Raw genomic sequence first — 12,927 nt, forward strand, 5'->3', positions numbered from 1 at the left:
GAAGTTTCAAACCCAGCCAAGCCTAAGATTATATGTCACAAATATGGTCTCGAAAACCACTTTCCAAAGTACTATTTTGGTTGAAATTTCTCTAAAACCAAAGGTAAAAGGCTATGCCTACTATGCTCGTAGAGCAAAAGAACTTGCTCAAAGTGAAAAGGATTTTGTCACCACGGTATCAAGGAATGTTGATGGGTACTGGTCGTCTAGTGATGAGGGTGAACAAAAATCTACAAGAAATTTGTGTCTAGTGGTTGGTCAATCAACTAAGTGTGATGAAGGTTATTGGTCTTCTGTTTCGGAATCTGATGATGATGATGATGTTGAGCCAAATTATTGCTACATGGCAATAAATGATCCACTTGGTCGAAGCATCAATTCAGCAGGTAAAATCCATGATAACTGATAATAATTTATATTTATTTATTTATGAACCTTATCTAACTCAAATTCAATCAGATATGACAATTATTCATAAAGCCTATGAGTCTGCCATAAAAGTTAGTTAAAAGCTAGATAGTGAGCTGACCCGTCTTAGATTTTGTTTTAAAGACTGCTAGCTTAAGATTGAATCATTAGAGAGAGAACTTGTAATGGCTAAGGATTAATGTTTCATTTTGAATGGTAAATGTGAAATAACTCTTAGTGAAAGAAACATCTTTGTTATTGATAATAAACATCTTAATGCGAAAATTGATGTTTTGCGTAATTCTATTGATGTTGTTAAAGCTAATGAAAGTATGACACATAGTTTTTTTAGCCTTAGTCCAAAGCACTAGGTCTCAGAAGCTAGTTTTCGAAACCTATTACTCTTCCTTTGAAGGAACTGAAAAACCAAACATTCATGGGAGACATTTCGAATGATACTTATTTGGATATCCCTATCTTACCATTGTCGTCCCTTCATGAGAATTCAGACAAATACCAATCATTGATTCCTTAGTTTAAACCTATCACTGTTGAATGTCATGATTCCATCCATCTTTCGCATCTAATATTCTTGGACCTGAATCAATCTTCAGATTCCTTTCCGAATACAGGCTATATTGGAGTTCATTTTCTGAATTCTGGTCCTTTAAACAGTTATGTGATTGAGGAAATCATTCTTGAGACAAATAGACATGGCTTGGATCAATCAAATTCGTTTGAGGTGTTTATTGATAGTGATGTAGAACTTAAAAGTGATGATGTCATCTTGTCTGATTCTTGTGTCTCTAACTCTAAGATATTCTAAAAAACGGTTCTAGTACCAATTAAGCCTCACTTCAACAATCCATTGATTAGACAAACTTCCAAGTCATCATTTGACTATCAAAAGAAACTCTGGTTGAAAAAGAATGACATCGTTCAGCCAAAAAGCAAAGGTGTGAAAGCCTTGAAAAAAGAAACCAGGTCTAGGCAATGTTCTAGGTTTCTTGAAAGATTTGAGAAGAAAGTGTCTCAAATAGTTACTCCAGCTAGTTGGAATCACAATGCCTTCATGCATGTTAATATTCTTAAAAGGCCATATATTCATGTTAGTTTGGATGTTAGGAACACATCTATTGTTAGTTGTGTGAAAAATGTTACTGTTGAGACCTCATCTAAGAAAATTGCTCTCCTCGGACAATTTCTTCTTCTATGTTTATAGCTACCTCGGATGGCACTAAATTAAAACCAAAACAATTTCTAATATCAATTGTGTCTATGAATGTAGTAAACAAAGGTAAAGATGGTCGTAAAAATGTTGTTCGCAAACCTGTTAAAGGTTCAAAACAAAACTTTGAAAGGAAAATAAAAATTTTTGAAACATCAATTGAAACACCTCTAAAAATAGTTCTCCTATCAATATCTTAGAAAAATTTTACTCTGAGGAAAATAGTACCCAAACAACCAATGGTTGCGTATGATTTTTGGATAAGTGCAAAGACTCCCACATCTTCTTCTTTCCAAAAGAATCTCGAAAAAGCCTTATGAGATACTAGCTGCACAAAAAGAAGACCCTACATAGATAAATTAATCATAAAATAATCAAAAAGTGGAGGTTGTATTAGATTTTGTGGCCATGGAAACCCCAAGACCGAAAACTCCATGTAATGGACCATAGTTTGGCCGTAAACCCTTTAATGGGCGATAACATGGCAGTAAACACCTTCTCATTGATCCAATAGGACCGAAAACCTCATTTGTGAGGGGGTCCTAAGGGTTCACGATCATGCCTAGGTAGTAAACCCTTTTCTGTCACAGTAAACCTATGGAGTAGTTTATGAAAAAGTATTTCCAAGGGAGTTTTCTATTGGATTTGTTGTACATCTAGATTTGCTTAGGAAAAAGGAGTCAACTTTACACACTTTTACCCAGCAAACAACTAGGCAAACATTCCAATGTCCATTAAATATCAATGCCCACCTTTTTCATTTATGTCACATCCAGGGGAAAAACATTCCCACTAGTATCCATTCATTCCCATTTCCACCAGAAACTCTCTCAAGACACAAAGCTAAGTTCTCCCAAAAAAATCACCATCACCTAAGTGGTCTTAGAAGTTTGGTAAGCCAGTCAAAATTCTTTAGTGTTTTTAACACCTTATATTTTTCATTTCATTCCCTTTACACACCCATTTTCATGTGTATGATGCTTAGAACAACACCCATTTTCGAGTGGTCTCCAATTTACACAAGCTAGGCTCAACAACTTCTCCCTTTTCTTCCTATCACACAAAATCAAGGTGAGAATCATACCCTACTATTTTCGTGTTTTCATTCTTTTCGAGGGGGGGGGGGGATACAAGTCAAGTTTCTTTTAACCATTGGATAATTGCATGGACCTAGGTGTTATGTGTTTGACCTTTGGATAATTGCATGAACATGGATTTTATCGTATACATCTTCATAAAAATCATGAGAAATGTGTTTTGTTAACATATATATGTGCATGAAATCTTGTAGATATGGGTTGTAAACTAACAAATGACAAGAATATGAGTGTTGTGCTCAAATATGTTAATTTTTGGAAGATATATCTTTTAACACTTATAACTACACAAATATTTGGATAAAATAAGTTTCAAAGTCAATTCAAGTGTATTTTAGAAATCGCGATATGTTAGGGTCACAACAAAATAAAGTATTTTGTGTTACAAAACTCTCACAATAATTTTGGTGTGTTAAACAAACTACAAAATTTGATGTTTGCTAATATTAATTTTATTAGTAAAATATTTTTAACTATGTCAACATTATTTTGGATGTCTTAAAAACATGAGAAATTATGCTATATGACATTTTAATTAAGCATTATTTGCAAAAAGTGTTATAAACAATTTAACCAAAATGATATACAAGGCATAAATTATGACATGAAAATAAGCGTGTCATAAACTGTGTGTCATAAAAGAAACTCTAAATGCATGGATAATAAACATGCACGTCATAAAACCTGTTAAGCACATGTCATAAGCTGAATAATATGAGATCAGCCAAATCGCGTGTCATAAAACAGTTGTCACAAGTTTGCAATGGAAAGGTTATTTCCTTAAACGATAAAGGGACACAGAATTTGCGTAAATCCGTTAATGCTCTAGTAAAACACTTTCCTTCATCGTACCTACCTAGCATACATCGTAAGTCCTGTAGCGAGGTAATTGTGTATAGATCTATACGGGGTTGACACCCCCACACCTGAGATGTTTGCTACAGCTAAACGGGGCTAGTCTAGGGTAACAAATATCTTACCAAATCTGACGCCTGAAGAACGTCATGACAAGCATATCGGTCACATCAAGCATGGTTGTAACAACTCACATAGGTATTAACAATATTATTTTGGATTTACGGAAAGTATACTCTTCACTGGTTTTATAAAATACAAAACTACACTTCAGTTTTCAGTACACTATTACTACCACTCCACTCTTAGGGTTTAAGACTACAATTTTTCATACAACAGAAAATATGTGATTTTCTTGGGACCTACACTTTACAACTACAAACAAAAAGAAAACAAAGCACATGCATGTAATTATTCACAGTTTTAGAACGAGACCCACAAACCATTTTTCACTGAAAATATTGGATTTTCTGGAGTCTTACAAATTTTTACAAACAAAGATGTTACAAACCTTTTCTTGCAACAATGTTATGAACTCACCAACATTCTATGTTGACCCTTTTCAAAACGACTTATATTCTCAGGGACTCGGTGAGCAGGAATTCGGGCCATGGATCTTGGATATTCGCTGCATTTTGAAATTTCATACACTATGTCATTTTTGTATGATTTCATGAACATATACAACATGTAAAGAATGTAAGTGTGTTATCTCAATGTATGATGTTTGGTTGCTATGCTTCATTTATATTCATTTGTTGTGGTACTATACAATGATGTCATCCGCCCTCGGACGTTTCCGTTATCTTGGTCCGGGGGTGTAACATAACTACTCTATTGTTTAGCCTTATCTTGTATTGTAAGAATATCCCCATAACCTGTATCGGTATGCATATCTGCTAGCTACAAATCGTTGCTCGAATATTATGTTTCTTGTTGTTAAAAAAATCATATAACTAGAGAACATCTTAAAGTATTTATACCCGGCTATAACACACGCTTTCTTCATTTCTAATCTCTTGCTACATGTCCTACCATCCAGCCATTCCTACGTGCCACATTTGGCATGCCCATGTACCATGTAATTGCGTTCACACATTGCATTTTTTCTATTCACTTTTGTTGACTTTCTCTATATAACAGTGCACTTATAATTCCTTATTCATTCACTATTAAACACCAATTTCCTAAAATAAATTTAGTAAGAGAAGTAGTAAATTTTTGGTCATTACATTTTGTTTCTCTCGCTGATTTCTGTTATATTACCAAACTTGCTTTAAATTTTAAACGTTTCTTCGGTCAGTTAGTTATGAAAATCTGTATATTGAGTCTTCTTTTCTGACTTTAATTGTTGTATATAGGATCCACGGCCTTGTAGGGTGATTGGGATCGATCATAGCATAGGAGAACTCTATGTTGTGGATTAGGTCATAGTTCTAGATGTTGTTACATTTGTTTATTTGGCTTGTTTTTTGTTTGAGATATTTGTATTCTTGTTTTTATATTTGGCATTCTAGTTTGGGACATGTTTCAGTTTCACGTTGATAGTTTTTAGTCTACTGTTTTTTTGGGTCATTTTAGTAGTTAATGTCTTTTTTATTGTAGTTGTTGACTGGCCAAATTTTCTACTTTATTGTTCAATAGAAATGTCTTGTATTTGCTTCCTCCTTCTCATATTGTGCATTATGATTTATGGGGTTCGTCCCAGTGTGTTTAAATGAAGGTTCTGCATATTGCCTGTATTTTATAAATTATTACACTCGTAATACTTAGGTTTATACCATGAAGTGTATGTCTTTTTTTTACAATCTAAATAATTTCATAGCCCTTGTCAAGACATAACAATCGAATGTTATAAAGTGCTTTCAGTGTGACTTAGAGGAGGGCATACCTCTAATGATTTAACACAATTACTTGCAACTGATGATACCATACACTATTTCATCTTATCCCTCCATAAAATGGCATTGCAAAAAGAAAGCATAGCCATCTTGTCGAAACTACCCGCTCCTTCTTATTATCCTATGAGGTTCATGGCTTTTTAGGGAGAATCAATACTTATTGTTTTCTTTGTGATCAGCCGGATCCCTTCTTCACATAATTATGGATTATCTCCATTTTAAAGTTATATGGTAACGTAGCTAATTTCTCTTGATTACGAGTTTTTGTGTACTTGCTCTGTTCTCTACCTACATGTTGAGTGGAAAAATTAATATTCATGATCAATTTTATGTATTTTTCTAGGATTTGGTATTAATATAGTACTACTCATATTCCATCTGCTCCTAAAACTAATCATCCACCTGTTGTTGTGACTACATATCATCCACTACTTTGTAAGTTTAATCATTCTTCGAAGTATACCGAAATCATAGAGTTTGTTGCTTTATCTTATTCAACTTTGTTTGCTTCCTATATATATATATATATATATATATATATATATATATATATATATATATATATATATATATATATATATATATATATATATATATATATATATATATATATACTTTTTCAAATGCATCATACTGAGAAGTTGTTTATGATCCCCTAACCAGAATGTTATGGTTGATGAGCTTATAACTCTTCATTATACTCATACATGGGATCTTGTTCCACTCCCACCCAGAAAACATATGATTGGTTATTGTTGGATATATATATATATATATATATATATATATATATATATATATATATATATATATATATATTAAAACTAAGTATAATAGGTCAATTGAACAATACAAGGCCAAATTTGTTAAGAAAGGATGTGACAACCCAAAGTTCGTTCCGTCGTCATAACCCATTGCCGTCATTAAAAATTCGTCTCATAGAATTGTTTCCGTTCGTTTAAGTCATTAATTTTAAGTTTATTATTATAACTTAATAATTATCCAAATACGTTAGAAATCCATGGAAACGCCCCAATTTATTATTTGGAAAAATAATTGTTTTATTCCATCGAATTATAAAAATAATCAAATCGGGTACGACCAAAAGCCTCGCTTGACGACAATATCGGGTAGAATTTCACCGTATCCCAAACTTTGAGCATATATAAAGTTGAAAGAGCCTCATTTGAAGCCTTTCCACTCTCTCTACTTTTTCTCTCTAAAACTCGAAATCAAGCCAAAATCATCCAAATCAAGCTCCAAATCATCAAGGTAATTATCCTAGCTTCTAGTTTAACACCTTTGGCCTTCAAATTCGAGATTTACATGAGGATTAGGACCTTTAGCACGAGTTTACAGTCCTAGAACATCCCTAGGCCATGAACTCATGTAAATGGGGTTTTTGTGCCATAAAACCCTTCCAAACCTCATTTTGAGCTTAGATATGACTTAAAGACCTAGTTGCATGTACTTAGAACACATTAAACGCATCACTTGGGCATAAGCATGAGTTTACGGCCCAAGAACATGCTTGGACCGTAAAAACCTATTCATGGGGACTAAACTCATTTTAAGGGGTTAGTTTGCCCCTAAACACCTCCAACAAGCTTCCATGAGAGTATAGAACATGATAACCCTTCAAGAAATGCTCCAAAACTTGTGCAAAGGGGACAAGCTTGAATTTATGGCCCAAGAACATTCTTGGACCGTAAATTCATCTTCTTAGACCTTAAACTCATTTTTATGTGTTAAGATGCCACTTAAACACACCATGAGCCTTAGAAATGAGTCTAAAAGCAACCACAATCAAGTTAAGGACCTTAAAACATGCCAAAACCACCTTCATGGATGTTTACGGCTGTAAACCTCCCAAGAACATCTTCTTAGGCCGTAAACTCCATCAAATGGTCCATATGTGAGTTTTATCCATTCCTATGCCCTAGATTTGATCCTAGCCAATTTTCCCAAGTCATATAAGGCCATTTAGCACCATAGAACACCCCACCATGAGTTTACGGACGTAAACTCATGAGGAATGGGTAATTAGGGCCGTAAACCCTCTTGTGAGTTACTCCAGAGGGGTAAACTCCATATCCAAGCCTTATACGTCCCTAGATGTCACCTAGGTCACTCCAAACAGTTGATTTGAAGTGTTTTCGCGTCTTGGAGTGTAAAATCATATCTAATTAGTTATTTAAAGTCTAATTAGATACATTTGTATATCATTTCACATTACATAGGAATCACATGTGTTTTCAAGCCTTGAACTGACGTTTACCATCCAAACCGACACATTCCGCGATTGGTGAGTTAATACCCCTACCCATTTTCAATGTTTTCACTGTTTTCAGGGGGGGGGGGGGATACAAGCAAAACTACAAATGTTTTCAAAAACCTAATATTGATGTATTTCTATAAATATTTGGCTAACTTTTAAATATCTTTACCCCTTATGTATTATGTTGAGCATAAGGGATGTTTTCTCGACTATAACTACGTGAATTTCAGTAAAAGAAACAACCAAATCAATTAAATTATTATGTGAATAATTTGGGATCTTTAGTTCTTGTTTATGAATATAGAATTACATAAAGTTAATAGATAAACTATGTCTGATTCAGTTTATCTCCGTTTAATTAGATTAATTTGGGCCTTGAACTGACGTTTAGCATCCAAACCGACACATTCCGCGATTGGTGAGTTCATACCCCTACCCATTTTCAATGTTTTCACTGTTTTCAGGGGGGGGGGGGGGGGAATACAAGCAAAACTACAAATATTGTCAAAAACCTAATATTGATGTATTTCTATAAATATCTGGCTAACTTTTAAATATCTTTACCCCTTATGTATTATGTTGAGCATAAGGGATGTTTTCTCGACTATAACTACGTGAATTTCAGTAAAAGAAACAACCAAATCAATTAAATTATTATGGGAATAATTTGGGATCTTTAGTTCTTGTTTATGAATATAGGATTACATAAAGTTAATAGAAAAACTATGTCTGATTCAGTTTATCTCCGTTTAATTAGATTATATTGCCAGATCATTTCATTGTATTAAATTGTTGTATTGTATCATGTTTCTAAACAATTAGTATGTTTGATAAAGTTCGAGAAATACCGCGAATAATATAATACTAGTTTGTGAGGTTCGTCATCATTATCAGTAAATCCTCCCCGGAAGTGTAACCAGAGTCTCCTGGAGGGAGAGCGTGGAATTTGTGGATATATCTATTTGGGACTGACAATCCCACACCTAAACTACTAGCTACAGTTAGGCGGGCACGCCTGGGGTGACAAATTCTGGATCTTGTTTCGATGTCTGACAAACATCAAGGAGGTCTCGTTGTTGTATCAGCATGGTTACCCGACTCACAATACGTATTAATATAAGTTTATTCACGGGATTGAATTTCATATCCACTTTCTATCTATAGTTCTTATATCTAGTACGGGATGACAATCCCATGGTTTTGTATCTTATATCTAGTACAGGATAATAATCATATGGTTTTCAATCTATATCTAGTACGGGATGATAATCCCATGGTTTTGAATCTATATTTAGTACGGGATGATAATCCCATGGTTTGGAAATCTATATATAGTACGGGATGATAATCCCATGGTTTTGAATCTATAATCTAGTACGGGATGATAGTCCTATGGCTTTAAATCTATATCTATCTATAGTTTTGTGTATGTCAAACTATCTTATATCTGGTACGGGATAGTAATCCCATGATTTTTCAGTAAATAGTTTTATGAGTAAACCTTTACAATGTGGTCTTTAACTAAAACCTTACTTTTAGAAAATATAGGATTTTCCTGGGATAATAAATATACATAACTAGAATCGTGTAAGTAAACAGTTAACTAAACACTAATTTTAAGAAAATATGGGATTTTCTTGGATTCGTAACTTTTTCGGAAAACCAAAGGAAACTTAAACATTTTCAGAAAACAAACATTTTATGAACTCACCAGCTTTATGCTGATTTTCAAACTAGTTGTATTCTCGGGTCCGCGTTAGACAGGTACCCAGCGATCCTTTTGGAGAAGACGGAGCGTACAGAAGAACGCGTCTTAACTTTTGTTTATATATACCTATGTATACCACTTGTAATGCTTTACTTTTGAACAAATGTAAATTTCAATATGTAATGTAATGGTTGTTTACTTTGCTTACTATGTGCATTGGATTTGATACTCAATGTGGAGTCCACCCCGAAAATGTTTCCGCCTTCGGTTTTCTGGGTGTGACAAAGGATATTGGAAAAAGTATGGTATGGACTAACTTTTATCCCATTTGCAAAATGATGGTTGTTCGTACTCTAACAGTAATTGCTTATATTCGACAATCAAATATCTTATAGATGAATGTTAAGAATGTGTTCTTGAATGGTGATCTTCATTAGGAGGTGTATGTGCCTGGTATTGCTTCCCGGTCAGGTGAAATATGTCGACTTTTGAAAGCTCTATATTGTCTTAAACAAGCTCATCATGCTTGGTTTGAGACGTTATCTATAATGATTACTTCACACTATTTTGTTCCTAGTAATTATGATTTGAAATTATGTGTTAAATGCATAACTACATGTCGGATTAATTCGCTTATCATTATATGTAGAAGTCATGATTATATATTGGTGATGACTATGTTGATATTGAATCCTTAAATTGTTATTTGGCTCATCAGTTTGCTTAAAAGACATGGGGATGTTTGTTATTTCTTAGGTATTCAGACTACTCAATCTCCAAAAGATTAACTTCTATCTCAGTCGAAATACACATACAATTTATATGAACGTTCACGGCATACTAACAATATGACTGTTGACATACCACTTGAAACCAAGGCCCAACATTCTACAACTAATGAAGTTTCTTTATTTTATCCAAGCTTGTATTATTGTACTATTATGGACAGTTAGGTTTACCTTACTATCACTCGCCCATTCATAGCTCATGTAGTTCATGTGGTTAGACAATTTGTAACCACTCCTACTACTGTTTATTGGGAAGTTGTTTTTTATATTTTGAGATATCTCCGTGGATCTTAGTTTTAGAGTCTTTTGTTCCTTTTTTTGTCTTCTCTAGAGTTGTATTCTTGTATAATGAAAAAATTATTGTACGAAATTGAATGTTTTGTTACGTATGTATTTTATTTTGTATTATGTGATATTAATTGTCATTTAATTTGAAAATTAGTAAATCTATCAAAAATATATATTTTTTAAAACATTTAAAAATATGATTGTGTGTCATCTCTCTTTATGATAGGTGATTTAATGATACGCAATGCATGTCATAAATACGCGTCGTAAAGTTTCGACACGCAAATGCATGTCGTATTCCTGTATGACAGGGCCTTCCTTGACATGCATTTGCGTGTCATCTGTACTTTTTATGAAACGTAATGCATGTCATTAAAGAGTATTTTTCTTGTAGTGAAGTCCACCTCTAGTTTTTGTATTCTCCTTGGAGATTCATTAATCTCGTGGTAAAGTAAGAAACAATATGTTGTCTCTTGCTCTTTTATAAAAGGTGAGTATCGTGTTATGGCTGGAACTACTTGTGGGATTGTTTGGTTGTGTTGACTTCTTACAACTATATGTTTTATCTTTCAACCTACCCCGTACACTGTGACAACAATATTGCAATGCAGATTGCGACGAATTTTGTTTTCCCTGAGCAGATAAAGTACATTGGGATTAATTGTCAAGTCACTCGTCATCATTTTCAGTTCAAAACCATCTCAATGTCATATGTCCCATCAACTTTGTAGATTGTTGATATTTTTATGAAAGCTCAGATTGCATCTCGTTTTTTGCTTCTTGTCTAAAAAACTCTTAATGCTTATTGACGTCGGATAGTGAGTTTGATGAAGAATATGAAGGTAATAAAGTATTTTGGGCATATTTATTTATTGGACTTTCATTTAGCCTTTTAACTGAATTAATATTAGATTGTTTTCGTATTTATATAGTTGTCATCTTAGTTTTGATTGTAATTGCATTTTTCTTTCGATAACAAACCCTACCCACTTTTCATGTTTATTAATTTACATGAACAATATTCTTGCTTCCCATGTTTATAAGTCAAATATGGAATCTTCCTAATTAGAAAAGAAACAAACAAAACACGACATCTTTTTTCTAATATCGTTCTTCCAGAGTTACGCATTAGTTTACTAAAATCACCATTCTGGGATATCGACGAAATAGTTGTGTTTAACAAACTTTTACTTATAATATTTAAATTATGGGATTCAATTATTAGTTAAATAAGTACATTATGTGTCATATATATAAATCAAAGTTGATGAAGATAGGATATAAGACAGCCTAGTTACAAGAAAACATAAAAATGGAGACCAAAACGTCGATAACGACGTCAAGCATTAAAGATTACAAAACTTCAAAACTTCAAATATAAATAAAAGCCCATTTTGATTCACTCTCGACTCCAATGAAATTAAAATGGGTAATTGTGCCTCATGCTACTCTCCCTCCACTGCAAGCAACGCCACTACCGCGAAACTTATCCTTTTAGACGGCCAACTTGAAGAGTTTTCGTCGCCGATGAAGGTGTTCTTGTTAACACCACCGTTAGAAAATTTAGGGTATGATCAGGGGTCGTTCATTTGCAACGCCGATGAGATGAACTTTGATGGGTATGTAACCGCCATGGCTGGAGAGGAGGAGCTTCGTCCCAGTCAGCTCTACTTTCAACTGCCGTCCAGCTGGTTAAAAAGGCGGTTAACGGCGGAGGACATGGCTTCTATGGCGGTTAAAGCCGGTAAGGCACTTATGATTAGTGGTGGCAAGGTGAGATGTTGGTGTTGTGTGAAAAGGGTTGACCCGTTAGTTTTCTCAGATGGGGACGAGATGATAACATCTTCCTTGAGTAGGGTTGAAGATGGTGGTGATGATTATGAAGGAAACCACAGGTATGTAAGCGGTAGAATCGGAGACCGCCGTGGGGGTGGTGGTAAGGGGCGGATGTCTACGAGGCTTGAGAAGATAGTAGAGGAGTGACTGATGCTTTGAGGGCAATTTACTAGGCTAGAATAAGTGGTATGGATTTATATTTATTTCTTTATTCCGTTTTGAATAAGAGAATTGGATTAATTTCTCTATATTTCGTAATTAAAAAATGGAGGTGATGGTAAATATCATCTTCGATCAACCCACCTTTATATTTTAATTTTAAAATAGAATAAAAAATAAAATAAATAGTATTTTATTTTCAAATATATTTCATTTGGTATACCAAAAAAGTATATTTCCTAATACTTTTTTTAAAACTTATAAAAATTATCAGAAACATCTTTCAGTTTATTAGAATTTAAAAAGTTTTCATAATTTTTGTATAAATTCAAATATTATATTTTATATTTTTTATTAATTAAAATCAGCAAAATGACAGGT

General features: G+C 33.7%; 1 protein-coding gene across 1 annotated transcript; it reads left to right on the plus strand.

Annotated features, from left to right (window-relative positions):
- Positions 1 to 11,976: 11,976 nt before the first annotated feature.
- LOC145007319 (uncharacterized) lies at positions 11,977 to 12,534 on the plus strand. The gene has a single exon (XM_078966277.1). The coding sequence runs from the start codon at positions 11,977 to 11,979 to the stop codon at positions 12,532 to 12,534; it is 558 nt and encodes a 185-aa protein (XP_078822403.1).
- The last annotated feature ends 393 nt before the right edge of the window (positions 12,535 to 12,927 follow it).

Source organism: Lactuca saligna, chromosome 7 (assembly GCF_052625555.1).
Source record: "Lactuca saligna cultivar CGN05327 chromosome 7, ASM5262555v1, whole genome shotgun sequence".
NCBI classification, from domain to species: Eukaryota; Viridiplantae; Streptophyta; class Magnoliopsida; order Asterales; family Asteraceae; genus Lactuca; species Lactuca saligna.

Coding starts and splice junctions, on each gene's coding strand:
- LOC145007319 (XM_078966277.1), top strand. CDS start 11,977: ATGGGTAATTGTGCCTCATGCTACTCTCCCTCCACTGCAAGCAACGCC.